The 16,563-nt window shown below is 38.8% G+C and overlaps 2 protein-coding genes across 6 annotated transcripts in view; one reads left to right on the top strand and one right to left on the bottom strand.

The window, feature by feature from the left end:
* Positions 1 to 8,472, bottom strand: nme6.L (NME/NM23 nucleoside diphosphate kinase 6 L homeolog). 4 transcript variants are annotated; one of them, XM_018252830.2, is made up of 6 exons: positions 8,333 to 8,472; positions 7,437 to 7,532; positions 6,324 to 6,426; positions 5,099 to 5,138; positions 4,697 to 4,857; positions 1 to 825 (listed from the first exon to the last, which is right to left on the bottom strand). In XM_018252830.2, exons 2-6 carry the CDS (start codon positions 7,521 to 7,523, stop codon positions 677 to 679), a joined length of 540 nt encoding a protein of 179 aa, XP_018108319.1. In that variant the 5' UTR covers positions 7,524 to 7,532; positions 8,333 to 8,472; the 3' UTR covers positions 1 to 676. The 4 variants fall into 4 exon arrangements, with proteins under 4 accessions (XP_018108319.1, XP_018108317.1, XP_018108318.1 ...); XM_018252828.2 differs by having other exon boundaries at positions 8,281 to 8,416; XM_018252829.1 differs by lacking the exon at positions 8,333 to 8,472 and adding an exon at positions 8,170 to 8,274.
* Positions 8,436 to 16,563, top strand: part of rabl2b.L (RAB, member of RAS oncogene family like 2B L homeolog) — a 21,329-nt gene continuing 13,201 nt past the window's right edge. The window contains exons 1-8 of one of the 2 annotated variants that reach the window (XM_018251027.2): positions 8,436 to 8,574; positions 10,149 to 10,338; positions 12,022 to 12,051; positions 13,269 to 13,348; positions 14,347 to 14,426; positions 14,828 to 14,939; positions 15,576 to 15,673; positions 15,826 to 15,909. In XM_018251027.2, the coding sequence (XP_018106516.1) occupies positions 10,232 to 10,338; positions 12,022 to 12,051; positions 13,269 to 13,348; positions 14,347 to 14,426; positions 14,828 to 14,939; positions 15,576 to 15,673; positions 15,826 to 15,909 (591 nt within the window). In that variant the 5' untranslated portion in view covers positions 8,436 to 8,574; positions 10,149 to 10,231. 2 annotated transcript variants of the gene reach the window in all.

Here is a 16,563-nt window from a genome sequence, read left to right on the forward strand (position 1 = left end):
TTTGAGGGTTTACTGGTATATTTAGGTGGACCTTTCTGATAAGGCTTAGTTAGTTTCCTTCTCCTTTAACACACTGTCCACAACACAATCGTGTCTGGTGGAACACCACCTTAGATCACTATTAGGCAGGATTCAAGGGAAGAAAAGCAAAAATGCACACTGTGCATGGTTTGGATCACAAAGGAGTCCTGTAATCTGTTTCAGTGCAAGGTTGGCCAAAACGTTCAATACACGTTTAAAAGGCAATGAAGCCCAACAAGCATCTTGGAACGCACATGTGGCCCTTCTGCGCTCACTCTCATTTAACCCTGTGCTAATTGTCAAATGTGGATATGTTTATTTTATTAAAATATTTTGTCTTGGGCCATCACCAATATAAAATTTAAAGTGGTGCCCTTTTGAGTAGGCAGCATTCAGGCCCTTAATGTTATCCATTACTGGACTCAGGGAATGGGGTCAAACTCAAAATCCTCCAAGAGAGGCATAAAATAGTTCCCATTATTCTTTGATCTTCGTATGCTGCTGCAAAAATGTGTACAGCAGAACCCCCTTCATAATTTTGTCTAGTCTAGGGACACAGCCTCTTCATGCTAAAACCACACACTTTAAAAACAGTCTGTTATGTGACATGATGGTAGAGACAAAAAAAAAACCACAGTTTTCCTTGTAGTTCCCTTCACTCCTCTGCAAGCCGATGTTCTAATCGTTCTTCATCATAGTATACTGGCTCCGTTCTGTAGCGAGGTTCTTGCTTCTCATACCAATTGCTTGTATTGAACTCAGGGAAAAAAAATGTGATTTCACGGTGAGCCGATTCAACTGAATCTAAAGAAAAATAAAGTGATTATTAAGTGTATACTGCAATAAACAAGCAAGGAAAGTATACTAAAGGTGGCCATACACGGATAGATCCGCTCGTTTGGCGATGTCGCCAAACGAGCGGATCTCCCTCCGATATGCCCACCTTGAGGTGGGCAATATCGGGCTGATCCGATCGTGGGCCCTAGGGCCCAACGATCGGATCCTAGCGTTCGCCAAACGGGCGGTCGGATCGCGGGACCGCATCAACTAACAGATGCGGCCGCGATCCGACGGGATTTTTAATCCCATCCGATCGAGATCTGGCCGACTTTCGGCCAGATCTCGATCGGGGAAGCCCGTCGGGGGCCCCCATACACGGGCCAATAAGCTGCCGACACGGTCTGTCGGCAGCTTTTATCGGCCCGTGTATGGCCACCTTTACTGTAGTTTTATTTTATATAGTACACTACCGGGGAGTAAGCATTATGGGATTGATTCAGAATTTCCATATTTGAAGCGGTAATATACTGTTTTGAACACAATCAAAACAAATAAGCAGTGCACTGAGAAGCCCTCTGTATCTCACATACTAACAGACTGCCGCTGAGAGGGGTGGGGTTGTTTACACAGAGGGCTTCTCAGTGGGCTGGATTTGTTTTGCTTGTGTTTATATGAGATAGAAATAGAATGCCTGCATTTTCAGTTTCCGGTTTTGCCATACTTGAAATAACAAAAAACATACATATTTCCTAATTAAGGCTAAAAGTATGTTCAGCACAAGCCTTATTCATTGAACCAACATTTAAATTGCCATTAAAGCAAAGCTACAGTTAACTTCCTCCAGTTTGCCAGCTTCACATAGGTCTTTCCTAAATGTTCAAAAAAATACATCAGCCCTCGCCTTCTCCTGTCCACAATCTCTCTGGCTTCTGTCCACAAGTTATATCACCTAGAGGCAGATTTATATTAGAGCCTAATAAATAAAAACTCACCCATGTTCTATTTATCCCTATGGGGTTTTTAGAACCATATTTATCAAATGATGAGTTCTAACTTTTAGCCATTGATATTTGATAAATACAATTCTAAAAATCCCATAGGAATGAATAGAATGTGGTTGAGTTTTTATTTAGTAATCTCTAAACGCACCTTTTGATAAATCTGCCCTTTAGTGTTGTTTAGTAGTTCAATACATTTAAAAATTAGGAAGCCCTGTACCTCTATGGAATAGGAATATATTAAGCTAACTGTAATAGGATATGATCTTTTCCATTATAATGGAAGTGGGAAATATCATATCCATCTGCTCAGGGTACCCAGCATTCACATATGATTAGGTCCAGTTTATTCTCACAATACTAAAATATAAAGAGAGAGAAAGAACCTTGTTTGTGACTGTATAATGCCTTCTGTTATAATAAAAGACCCCCACTTCTATGGCTGGTATTTAGATTTACTAGAGTAGATTACTTCTTTCACTCAATTTATTCACCACTTAAATAACATAAGTAACCTCTAGAACCAATTTGTGTTTCTCTGTATTTGCAGGATCTAATTGTCGATAGTAAATTGTTTGTAATGTAAATGAATTAAAAAATTGCTTATAATTATTACTTAGCCATACACCATGTGACAATTAAATATAAAGTGCTTGTGCTTATTTTTATACAACCAATAAATTATTGATTGTCACTACACCGGCTCTGAGTGTTTTTCACAATCGAATTTCGAAAGCTAAAACATTTAACCATTGTCGCCAAACGAGCAGATCTCTCCCCGATATGCCCACTTTGAGGTGGGCAATATCGGGCTGATCCGATCGCGGGCCCTAGGGCCCAACGTTCGGATCCTACGGTGGATTTACGGGTGGTCGGATCGCGGGACGGCATCAACTAACAGATGCGCCCGCGATCTGACGGGATTTTTAGTCCCATCCGTATCGAGATCTGGCCGACTTTCGGCCAGATCTCGATCAGGGAGGCCCATAATGGGGCCCCATACACGGGCCAATAAGCTGCCGACTTGGTCTGTCGGCAACTTTTACCGGCCCTTGTATGGCCAACGTTTTAAATTTTAAAATTTATCCTTGCGTGTTCTGTAGAATTAGGAGACACTTAAATAAAGAAAGTTAGTGAAATCCTATTACTATTCTCACAGTACTGACAAGAGTATAATGCAGAAAAAAATAACATTAAACATTGATTGTGTTGCATGAACAGACCCTAGACCAAGATACCTTAGACTAATTAATGTATGCAGTGCATCTTTAGGCAACCACACAGGTGACCCCAAAAGATAGAGAATTTAGGACATTTTTGGTTCAAGGCTCCTTTTGACCCCATTAGTGGCAAAACAAATGTGTTGCCTGAATTTTGTTTTTTATTTGCATGAGTCTCATATTGCTTGTGAGACTAGACATAGTTAAGCTCAATCAATCAATGATAGTAAATATTTCATTATTTGACATTGACATTATTTGAGTTACTAGCTAGTATTAATAAATGAGCACACATTAATTTTCAATACCTTCCTGTCAACCATTTCCGGAAGATGGATGCCGTGAACTCCAATCCCTGAATCTGAATTCTGGAGGGGAGGAGGGAGGGGATCTATGTGGGGTAGGGTTTTTTTTAATAAGGGGTTTGTTTCTCCTTTAACCATTACAGTGCTCAATCTAAGCAGGATTTATTATCAAAGTAAGCTCTGCCTTTTTAAGCCTGAGTGCACATGTGTTGTTTGCAAATGTAAATGTGTTGATGTGTCTGAGGGAAAATGGCCGCCAGGGGAAAGTTGCTTTTTGTTTTAGGAAAATGTGATGGTGCTGGCAAACAGAGAGGATATATGCAGTACAAATAATGTGGATTAAAAAGAAAAATGTATCTAACGTCAAATATGTGGAATTGATTGAAAAAGGGATCTGACTTGTGTCAGTATTTTTTGGATTTATATAATAGGAAAATATATATATAAGGAAAAGAAGGAAAGTATCCCCTTTCAATCAAATGAAACACCCAGGGCAGATCTTGGATCCTTGCTAACTCACAGTTTCTATTTGGGTGACTAAAAAAGAGGGGTAATGCTTGTCCCCTGTTGGTATTTCTGTATTTGGCTTGACACTTCAATCAAATAGCTCCTTCTGTATTTATTATCCTCACTAAGTAAAACATCCTATAAAGTGCAAGTGATTAAATTAATTAATTAATTAACCTCTGTTGAGGCTTTTAGACAATTAATTTATCTTTTTAAAGTGATTCTGTGCTGCAATAATAAAAAAGGATGTAATAGCTCTGATTTGGTGAGGAAGTAGGAAAAGGAAATGAAGATGGGTGGAGAAATCCTGTGTAATCTAACTGACCATTTGGCTAACTGCGGGACCCCACAAAGAGGGAGAAGTCAGTGCTTCTGGGACTGTGGTCTCAATTATAACCTTATCTAACTGTAGTTGAGAACTACCTTTCTAAAAAACCACAAATCCCAGAGCACTTATAGTGAAAACAGACAATAAGAATAAAGTTAAGATCTCCTTAGTCAATGCTAAAAAGAAGGAGCAACAATATCACTTTCCAAGAAGAATAATTAAAAAGAACCCCCCTACAGTTTTAGCTAAAATGGTATGAACCGTTTGAAAAAGCAGTTTGCGAAACGCGCGTCGGCTTCTTACTTTTGTGGTTCGGGTGGGGGAGATGTGCCCAAACTATATACATGGTAGGAGAATGAAGGGTTTACATGTCCTTTAAAAACATTTATAATGTTTGCAAACTGTGACTTTAACATCAGGTATGTATAAACTATTTTGACTTCATCTAACAAAGCAATCCAGTTTTAAAATAAGTTAGAACATAAATACCTGCATTTCTGTACTGTGTGGGATATTGCTGCAAAGGATTATACTTACCAGACCCATGTGTGGTATTACGGGTATCAGTCAGTCCCAGATCTCCCCGCACAGTTCCAGGAGCCACAATCCTTGCTCTGAACACTTTGGTTGGCCCCATTACATTCCTCCATAACTGGATGGCATCTTCATGTGCCAGAATATATGCCTGCATGGGTCCACTGCATGGACAGCAAGAATGCTACATCAGTCTTGAACACTAGTTAAATTGTCAGAGGTAAGACTATGGCAGAGTCTAGGCAGTACTTTGTAAATCAGCAATATATCAAAACTCCCCCTTTTTTCATGATATTGCTACATAAAAAAGATGTAACTAGACTACAGTTCATGCTGACACTGCAACTTAATTTTAAAAATTATGAAAATGTCACTTAGGAATATGTTGATGAAAGAAACCCATACCTTGACATAAACTCCACTAGTCGTTGATAGAAAAATCGCCCTGCATAAGTGAAGATAGAGAGAGGTTTAAATTAGAAAACAATCCCATTTAAATTAAAGTAAATATGAATCCTGATGATTTGCACAGGAATCAGATCAAAGATGCCCTGTGCAGTTATAATAATTTTCCCTTGTCATATTATCATCTTATAAATGAACCCATAACTTTCCCATGGGAATATAAAATCAGAATTAAATAAAATCAAAATAGGAAAAGTCATCCAAAATCTGAAAAACAGCAACAAAAATATCTTTATCACATAACTATCAGCCTTATCACTGACATCAGCCTTATCAATGATAAAGGTACACAAGCAGTTTCCTTAAAAAAAGAAAAAATAATAGTTGAGAGCCTGTGTGTGTATATACAGTATCTTTATAAATATACACAATTGAATGCAAAAGTTGGGGACCCCTTGCGAAACTACACGTTTAGTTGATTTTGTAAGTGAAAGTGTAGGAAATAAATACTGCAGGAATCCATGTGTTAAAAACAACATATTTGCGACGTTATTTGAAAATTCAATTTCACCAACTTTAAAACATAGGAATAGAAAATAGTGGATATATTATTTTTAACATATTGATATCTGCCGTAGTTGTTTGCTACTTTTCACAAAATGAACTAGATACATAATATGAGTGGGGGGGGGCAAACTTTTGCATTCAATTGGCATAGACGAGGACGTTTAAATGAATAAATCAGTTGCCCAGGTACTTAGAGACATTATATATTATAAAGAATAAAGGACCTGCACTTATATGTTAATTTAAATAAACCAAAGATATATGCTGATTGCATTCAACATTATTGACAGGGACTGAGAAGTTGCAAACACATACAATACTAATGCTTTATTGGCACTGTCACTTTAGAGACTAAATTATACAGCAGCACTGGGACCACTGTACTCTTTATGGTGTCCTAGGAAATGTCTTTTTACCCTTTAAAATACAAATTCACACACTTATTTGTTCCTTTTTTTGTATTCGGTTACTGCATTTTGGGGAACTGACCTATACAGAGATTTTATCCCATACAGTTTTCTCCTCCAAGTATTGTTATATTTATTATAGTTGCAATCACATGCCTTCTATTTGAAATTGCTGTAAATTAATAACGGATACACTGATAGGAAACTGTGGTGTGTCCCCAAAGAAATCAATTTTTACTATTGGCTCCTACCTGTGTGCTCACAATAAAACCTTTGCGAATCAGTGGATCTCCAATGAAGCTCTTTACGTCTCAATATCAAAAAGTTGTTTTCCAAAATCTTTTGATGTACTGCCTATGAGAGGAGCAAGAGATAAGATTGGATAGTGAGACAAGCAGCAAATATGGAAGTGTTAACTGGGAAAGGCAAAAAGAAAAGAGAAATCTGAGTGGGTCATCTTTAATATTTCAGGACTAATGTAATCCTTGGCATGAATGATATATTATATCTTTATTTAGAATGTTTAGCTGAGTCAGTCGGGGTCATTTATCAACACTGGGCAAATTTGCCCATGGGCAGCAACCCATGGCAACCAATCAGATTGCTGCATTCATTGTTCTACTTGCAGTTGGTTTCAATCACTGATTGGTTGCTATAGGTAACTGCCCATGGGCAAATTTGCCCAGTGTTGATAAATGAGCCCCAGTGACTCTTAAATATTATAGCCTTATTTACAGTTCACAGTCATGTGAGTATTTACTGTAAAGGCCCAAAACAGGGAGACCTTATGAGAATTATCCAATTCTGTATTGTTCAAAAATATACAGTATTAACAAACATATTGTATTGAAAATCTACAGTTATGGATGAGTTGTCATAGATTTTGAGGGGGATCATGAACAAAATTATTTATGGAAGATAGAACTCTAACTCAGGGTTTTCCTGCAGGCCAGATGTCGCCTAAGGCATGCTATAGCCCCCAGACTTTTTTTTATATAATATCATGTAAATATAATCTAGTCTATGAGCAAACAGTATGACAAATAATAGGCCCATGCCAGATAAAAGTATTTGTTGCCCTTTAAATATGCACATTCCACAGAGTTCATTTCATAGCATGAAAGGAACTACCTATTTCATATTAATACCCCTGGTTTGGGAATGTTGGACAGGCAGGTGTCTGAATACTTTTGGCCATATAGTGGAAATAACTGCACCAACTGTCCAGTTGTAGACAAGCTACCTACTTGAATATAACTAGCTTGGCTAACAAAATCTATTTTAAAGGTGGTATTATTTACATAGGGCCATTGTGCTTTACAAAGTCCCACTGGTCATTATTTTGTTTAATGCACAATAGTTACCTCAGAAATAACTGGATGGGCTACAGCTTCAGGTTTAATCAAAGCTAATGTGAGCTGAAGAGGTCGAACCCAGCGAAACGAGGACATGATCACATCCTACAAAGGAAAGACAGACATGCATATCAAAATACAATTTGCAGTTTAATAACATTTCTTCCCTGCATTGTCAACTCATTGAGGACAAATCTAATATATGTGATATGATCAGGCTGTATACTGGTCTTAGCCCTTGCCTTTCACACGGACCACTGAAATCCCAAGCAATGTCAAAACCTGTAAGCATAGATATTTTCTCAAACATTAAGTTCTACTTGTAATGTTAATATCCGGGATGCCTGGGCTCCAGTTCTATCTCTAGGAGATGAAATGCAAATGATCACAGAAACCTTCCCATCCTGCTCAATCTCATCATGTAAATTAGCAACTGCCAGCAATTCAGCATTGCCACAACATGGGAATTGCCACCTGAGGCACTGTAACCAATGCTGAATGCATAAATCTTACTGTATTATTCAGTTTTGGTCTCCATTCCCACAGGCTCATACAATGTGCTCTGCCAGGCAAATGCATTTCAGGTAATGCTGTGTGTATATAACCCCTTTGACATGTCACTGCAGAGAAGCCTATTCACTAACTAGCTGTCATTTGACACTAAGCTATTATGTGACATCACCAAGTCATTCAACATGGTTACCTCCACATTATGACAGCTGGGGCAAGTTATTTTTGTTACCTTCAGGTTTAATTGGCAACACTCTACAGACCACTGCCTATATGCTACTACTAGCCTGGTCTGCTCTTTATTTGCCCCTGCACCAGAATCCTCTCTACCGCGTATACTCACCGCTGAATGGTTACTGACCGCACGTGGTTCTTGTAGCTATAGTTACGCTCACCTCTTTCTGCCTGACCCTAGACGCTTGATGATGAGCGCGGTAAGAAGCGCGGAAACAACTATGCGCATGCGCTCTCTACGTGTCAGGCTTTCTCCAGAGGAACTGCTAGGATGGGGAAGCCAATGATCGGCCCCTATGCCGTAGGGGGCCTGACCAGTTTATATGGAGAACGCATGCGCAACATTAACTTGCTGTTGCCAGGCGCAGCAAAGCCAGCTGGAGTAGAGGAGACGTAGTTCATTGTAAGTGCGTTTTCAAGTCTTTACTATACTTATTGTAATGCTCGCACAGTTTACTGTAGGTACAATGCAGCGTATAGAAAATGATAACGAGATGACATGGGGTTTGTCGGTGTTACGTATGCTCACATATAAAATCTATCCAAACCACGCTTGCTCTTTAATGGTGAACCCAAAGATTGGACAAACCGGCAAATAGACTGTACTCTTATGATGCCATAGCTTATCCCATGGAAACAAGCTGCAGCCTCCATTGTGACTAGGGCCGCCATTAGAAATCAATCAAATTTTTGGGGCCCCCCTGGGCCCTGCCCACCCTGGCACCCAAGCCCCACCCCTGATTCCGCCCACATCACAGTTAAAAGACCACACAGACATCAGCGCTAAAAAAGTAACCCCTCCCCACACACAAGTTATAAAAAGCTATTGGTGGTCAGGGCCCCCTTATAAGTTAAAAAAAAAAAAACATTGGCATCAGGGCCCCCCATAAAATATTTTTTAAAAAAGCATTCATGCCAGGGCCCCCCTTACAAGTTAAAAAAAAATTGGGGCCCCAAAAAATATTTTTAAAAAAACATTGGTGGCAGGGGCCTATAGAATATTAAAACAATACATTGGTGGCCAGGGGATTTAAAAAAAATAAAACACAAACTGGTGTTCAGTAGAATTGAACTCATGGCTTCAGAACTTCACCTCCTTTCGTGACTTCGGGTCTTTTCACGCTTCAGGACTTCACTTTCGTCAGTTTTCGTGACTTCGGGTCTTTTCACGCTTCAGGACTTCACTTTCGTCAGTTTTCGTGACTTCGGGTCTTTTCGCCGCTTCGGGACTTCATCTGTTTTCGTTTCTTCCGGTCTTTTCGCTGATTCAGGAGTTCGGCACTTCTGCATTTCGGCTGTTTGGGACTTCGGAAATGTCGGCCGCATATCTTCGGGCTGTCAAGGGGGACCCAGCAGCGAGCAGAGAGAGTCACATTACAAGGATTATTGGGCACCTTTATCCTACAATATGGGCTATATATGATTGGAGCCTGTGAGTATTGGAACTCATTAGCCCCTATAACTTTGAAATCTTTCACTTCATTTAAAGATCTTAACTAACTGGGGCCCTAAGGAGTTAAACAGCTGAGCTGTGCTGTCTTTTGATTCCTTGTAATGTGAATCTCTGCTGGCTGCTGGGTCTCCTCACTGTCTTGCTTCAGAGATAAGCCATATATGGACATGCATCTCCATGACAACGCATGCCCAGGACTTACACAAGTAACTCTGCTTATGCAGCCCTCGTTCAAAGACGCGTTGCTATAGCAACGCACCCACCTTTTTCCAGCTTTATAAAGTGTGTGCACTGCCGGGCCCAACTTCAGGCCTGGGACACTTGTCGCCCCTGTCCCCCCCCCGATGGCCCTGATTGTGACATCCCCCCCACACAGCCATTCTTGCTCTGGCCATTATTTATATCCATATTTGCTTGACCCCCCCCCCCCAAATCGTAGTACCTTACCATATATGATCAGGTAGTCAGGTAGTGCATCTCTTTTGTACACTACATAACTTTTTGAATTTTCTTATTTTGGCTAGGATGAAGACCATCATAAAGCGCTGACAGGAATTTATATTGGATAATTAATGTTAAGGAAGTGCTGAAACGCAGGACCCTCGGCATGGCTGGAGATGGGTGTGAAGTCTCTGACCTTGACCAGGAGAAATATGATGCTGCTGAAAATGTCAAAATTATCTGTCTTGGAGACAGTGCTGTGGGGAAATCAAAGTGAGTACCTGAGACCATTGCGCTTCTATTGTAGAAAATAATTTTTTAGATATAGATATAAATGCAAGTACCGTATATACTCGAGTATAAGCTGATCCGAGTATAAGCCAAGGTACCTAATTTTACCTATGAAAACTGGGAAAACTTATTGACTCTAGTATAAGCCTAGACACAACTACAGCCCTGTCTCCCAGCAGCGCACCTTCCGCCAAAGAGACTCCCCCAGCGATCGACCGAACTTCTTTGCAAAGTTGATGGTGACAGAGAATTGTGCAGAGAGTGCTGTGTGTCATAAAACCATCACTGATCTTTCGTATAACCAACAGATGGCGCTGTGTGATATTGCCATCACTGTTAATCCTTTATTCAACCAACAGATGGCGCTGTGTGATATTGCAGTTACTGTTATTCTTTGATATAACCAACAGATGGCGCTGTGTGATATTGCAGTCACTGTTATTCTTTGATACAACCAACAGATGGTGCTGTGTGATATTGCAGTTACTTTAATTCTTTGATATAACCAACAGATGGCGCTGTGTGATATTGCAGTCACTGTTATTCTTTGATATAACCAACAGATGGCGATGTGTGATATTGCAGTCACTGTTATTCTTTGATACAACCAACAGATGGCGCTGTGTGATATTGCAGTTACTGTTATTCTTTGATATAACCAACAGATGGCGCTGTGTGATATTGCAGTCACTGTTATTCTTTCATACAACCAACAGAGGGCGCTGTGTGATATTGCAGTCACTGTTATTCTTTCATACAACCAACAGATGGCGCTGTGTGATATTGCAGTCACTGTTATTCTTTGATATAACCAACAGAGGGCACACTGTTATTCTTTCATAAAACCAACAGAGGGCATTGTGGGATATTGCAGTCTCTCCCCAAGTGAACTGTTGGTATAGGAATGATTAAAAGTGACTGCAATCTCGGCTACTGCCCGCTGACCCGAGTATAAGCCGAGGTAGACTTTTTCAGCACATTTTGGATGCTGAAAAACTCGGCTTATCCTCGAGTATATACGGTATATATACAATAAGAGAAGCCATATTATTTAACATTTTAATACCATACTAGTCCCAGTGTAAGAATATATTTCACACTGCATTGATGCTTTCTTGGATTTTTATATATTTAAAAGTTCTGTGTACTCTAAGGTCTGATGCAAAGGTGGTGGATTAAGTGTTTTTTTGTCTGCTGTGTTCTTCCATGTGGCACAAAAGTTTTGCACTCTGCAACCTCCTATCTACGTGAATCTAAAACACACAAAGGTGTCAGTATTGGGTATTTTCAGCCTGAAATGATATAATAGAGCATACTCTGTATATCTGAAGCCAAAAAGGAAAGCAACCTGGGATTCTGTGGGGGTTTAAACACAGTTGCAGTGGTACACAGGCATAATGCCTCTCTAAGGCTATACAGAAGTACCTGCATTGCAAATTACTCCACTTTGTCTAAAAGATTGTGAAGTGGTTGAAATTTCTTACACCAGAGCACACAGTGCTTTTTTGTAAGCCTGTAGAAAGTTGTAACCAGCACAGAGATGGCAGTGAGCGAACTGTCGGTTCAACAGGGCACTCTGTGATAGGGTCTGGCTTATTTATTATACATTTTATCCTTGTTTTTGTTTTGTTTTCAAGCAAAATATGATTTTTTTTTTTCTTGTAGGTTGATGGAACGCTTTCTAATGGATGGATTGTATCCTTTCTGAGTCTCTCAGATGTGATGGCCATGTCATTTCCCTTTGTTTTTGAATCCAGAATAGACCATGAGATAAATATACTAAATGGATATGGGAATATTAACTAATCATTTTACACTGGAGTAGTAATTTATAGTAACATATCAACAGCTAGCTGAGATTGGTCAGTTAGAGAAAAGCTGACTTTATACTTCAAGATCTACTTATATGGCTAATCATATGGGTTGCTAAATGAGCAGACCTTTGCTGATTTGGCCACCCACAGTATTGGCTAAATCAAGCTTATCTGGGTATTGTTGTGGGGGCCCAACAATCAGATCATACTGCAGCCCATCAGACAAGCACCATATTAATGTGCCATTTCAGTCCTTGCCCAATGGGATCTGGTTTATTTTCGGCCAATATTTGATTGGCCTGGCTGCCAGGAGGTTTAGATACATTGGGAGCTGCTGACTTGGCCTGGATTGGTTGAGTTGGTAGCTTATATCAGCCTGTGTATGTGTAAGGCCTTTTTAAGACTAAAATTCTAAGGTCTTTAGCACCCTGCGATTCCGTTCAGTGGGCATTATTGACAGGAAGTCAGATGGGTATAGACAATATTGCTTTAACTATAATCATTATGAAGCTATTTTATTTTTGATTCAATGATAATTTATAAAATGAAGTAATAACAGTATACCAGACATCCCATGTATTTATAAAGTAGACCTTTTTTTATTTGTATGTGTTTTAATTTTGTATGTTTAGCTGCCTGTAACATTATGAGATAAAAATAGTGAGGCCCATTTAAACAGCATTTTTACTCCACAATTTACTTGCTGCCTGAATATGTCCTATTGACTACAATGGAATATGCTAAGTCTGAGGATCTGAAAAATAATTGCATATATTAAAGTGTTTCTCTGGCAAAATATTCACACATATACATACATATAAATTTCGGAATATACTTGCAGCCTTTACTTCACATATAAGGCAATACAAGAAGCTTTATATAAAAGCCATTTATTTGAGCCTTCTGTTTCTATTTTTTTTTTTTTTTTTTTTGGTGTAAATAATTTTTCACAGCTTTATAAATATGCCTCTTCATGTATGTTATCTCTTTTTTGTCTAGTCTAAGAAGGCCTGTACGTTTATACTTCCAAAATCCACAGTGCAACATTTAGAGAAAATATGAACCATCTATAAGAGTTTGTTACTTAACTTTTTATAGTCGTCCACAGCAGCTCTCTACATTTGCTCTGACGCTTTATAAGTATTCCACATGCATTGATGGAAACACTGTTCTTGTAGGTGAGTGTCTGCACACATACACAACAGCTCTGAAAATCATGAGTGCTTTCAACAGATTATTGCGTTCAGACTGATTATTAAGGGCACTCCCCATTCTAAAGGAACTGGAGCTATATCCACTGAAAAATGTAGGTCTCTATAAAAAAATATATTCCATAAAACAGCTCATATGTAAAACTCTGCTTCATCTAAATAAACCATTTTTATATGGCCATTTTAAAGAGATACTGACGCCAGATATTAAACTTTTTTTTACATCTATCATAAAACTGTCTGCATACTATCTATAATTTTGCCATAAAAGTATTTGCAGATGCTTTTACATTACCCACTTGATCCCCAATGTTCCTATATGAGTGGGATGCCATATTTGAGCTTCAATAGCCCGTTAGCATTAGCAACTATAACTGACATGCTGAGAAGAGACAGTCAGGTTGGCAAAACAGCCAGGTTTATTAACTTCAAGTAACAATCATTTACAAAAGCAAACCTATTGGTGAAAAACGATTAACATGAGCTATAGGTGAATTTTAATGTAGATTAATATTTTGAAGAATACTTTTTTAGTGTCAGTATCACTTTAAGTACTAAGGGACCCCCCCCCCCCCTCGGGATCATGTTGGTAATACATACATGTTGGTCACATGAGCCAATTAATGGACACATTTCTAAAACTTTAAATCTGAAGGGCAGAGATCTGCTTTTAAATAACCACATTTTGTTGGTATTTATGCTTGTTAGTGCTCACAAGAGGCTCTGAGGGTGTTTTATTATTATCACATATTCGTAGTGCTGTACAATAAATGGGTGTATACATTGAATGTACAGATTGACATACAAAGCAACCAATACAAGGTAAAGAGGCCCCTGCCCAAACAAGTTTACTGCAGGTAGTAAGAATGCCAGGTTTGGTTTTTATAACCATTTATTAGTTTTACAGTTTTTTTACTTGCTTATCACTCATACGTCTTTAATAAAATAATTTGTTTTTATTTCAGATTTCTGGGACACCGCTGGACAAGAAAGATTCCATAGCATGCATGCTTCCTATTACCACAAGGCCCATGCCTGTATAATGGTAAAATGCTAATCGATTCGTTTTATTTACTTATTTTTTTTAAGGGAGCACGAAACCCTCTACCCAACCCTAGGCTTCCTCCCTGCTATCTCCCCGCAGAGGGAGAGTTGCGCAGCAGGGTTAAAAGGCACCCTCTCATGCAACTTTGTCAAAGTTAACAAGATTGAGCATGCACAGTTGAAGCTAGGTCCTTTAACTGTGTATGCAACTGCTTGCTCAGTGTCAGCAATCTGACAGCAGAGGACTTGAAGCAGCATGTGATGGCATCTGTCACTCACTCTGCCTAACTCTGCATTTTTATAGCAGGTACAAGGTTCAGTTCTTGCACATAAACGCCCCCTATTACGTTATAATGCAGTTCACAGGCAGTTATTCCAAGTGTCTGTGTTTACTCCTGACAGGTATTTGATGTGCAACGCAAGATCACATACAAGAATCTCAGCAAATGGTATCAAGAGCTAAGGGAATACCGTCCAGAGATCCCATGCATTGTTGTGGCCAATAAGATTGATGGTGAGACTTTGTCTTTAGTATGTTTATTATGCAACACAAAAAGGAGATAACTGATACAATATATACATATATAACACAACTGAAATTCAACTGTAATAGCCTTGTCTATTTAAGTGTTTTGGCTGTGTACAGATCTACTGTACCCTAACGTTTTGTGAACTTCCAAACTGTGACAAACTATTTAGTGCACCAGGGTGTATTTTGCATTGGCTGTTCCAGTCAATTGAATATAACCAGTTACCCCTGTATCTGTGGGAACTTATCTTCAATAATCTAAATAATTTGGTGTCTTTGGAGGCAGTTTCAAATATAAAAATCGGATGACTAAATAGTTTTCTATCTAGGTGGACCAACTTTATTATCATGAGACTACTTGATGACCTGTCAAAATGACAAAAGGTCACATTTTCCTAACCGAACACTCCATGTGTAGCCACCTCAGCACACCTCTTGGGATGGTTTCATTATTTTACATTTTCCCCCTTTAATTATATTTGCTCATTTTCTTTTACCACTTGTGTTATCATCTTTGTTTCATTCTGGTTTATTAGCTGTTTTTGATGTAAATGTGTGTCCTTTGTCTGCTGGAATTCTTACACATGCCATATTAATTCATTGCCATGTTAATTATTTTAGCTGACCTCCGAGTGACACAGAAAGGTTTTAATTTTGCCAAGAAACACAATCTGCCGTTTTACTTTGTATCAGCTGCTGATGGTACCAATGTGGTTAAGGTAAGGATACATAGAGGAAGTGATATCATTTGGTGGGAAAGTCAGTTTGTGTACATATGTAAATATGTATTTTTACAGTGTTATAGATAAACACTAATAATACTTTTTGCTATTTTTAAAAGTAAGTTTGTTTGCTCCTAATGTTTACTCAGCTCTTCAGAGATGCAATAAAACTTGCTGTATCCTACAAGCAGAATTCTCAAGATTTTTTGGATGAAGTGATGCGGGAACTTGAGGTGAGAAAGCTGTAACACAAACTGTTCCTTTTCTGCAGAGTATGTATTCTTTCGCCAGCCACTTTAAAAAGATGTGTATTTTATTGCATCAAATCATTTTAAACAGGGCAACGTTTCGGGCCGCCCGGGCCCTTTATCAAGCCTCTTGATAAAGGGCTCGGGCGGCCCGAAACGTTGCCCTGTTTAAAATGATTTGATGCAATAAAATACACGTTTGTTCATATCTACGGTGTGCTGCTGATATCTGCTCTGATTGGATAATTTGGCCCTGTAACAGGCGTGGGTCCTTCAGTACAGCACCTGGTACCGCAAAGGTATGTGTTCAAGGTTTTAAGCTCTCCACCTCGGTTTCTACTTTAAAAAGATGTAACTTGCAATAAGCCCAAATGGTAATAGGTGTTGTTTAGAGGTTATTGCAGAACCCACTTTAATCATGCATCCTAATGAGAATTTTCATTTGTACTTCATCTTCATTTTTGATGATACTGCTGTACCATAGCAAATTTGATTTAATCCGATATTTATATTTTTTAATTCACTGTATCGTCACATTTTTGTTGGTATCTTGCCATTAGAGAAGTGATTGTTTTGAGAAAAATAAAATCAAGATTTTCCAGGGTATGAGCTGTAGGCATTTTGAGATGCACTTATGAG

This window comes from Xenopus laevis, chromosome 3L (assembly GCF_017654675.1).
Source record: "Xenopus laevis strain J_2021 chromosome 3L, Xenopus_laevis_v10.1, whole genome shotgun sequence".
Classification (NCBI taxonomy): Eukaryota; Metazoa; Chordata; class Amphibia; order Anura; family Pipidae; genus Xenopus; species Xenopus laevis.

Coding starts and splice junctions, on each gene's coding strand:
- nme6.L (XM_018252830.2), bottom strand. CDS start 7,523: ATGTCCTCGTTTCGCTGGGTTCGACCTCTTCAGCTCACATTAGCTTTG. Junction 6,427..7,436: donor CCCATCCAGTTATTTCTGAG/GTAACTATTGTG, acceptor CTCCTCTCATAG/GCAGTACATCAAAAGATTTT. Junction 826..4,696: donor TAATACCACACATGGGTCTG/GTAAGTATAATC, acceptor ATTTTTCTTTAG/ATTCAGTTGAATCGGCTCAC.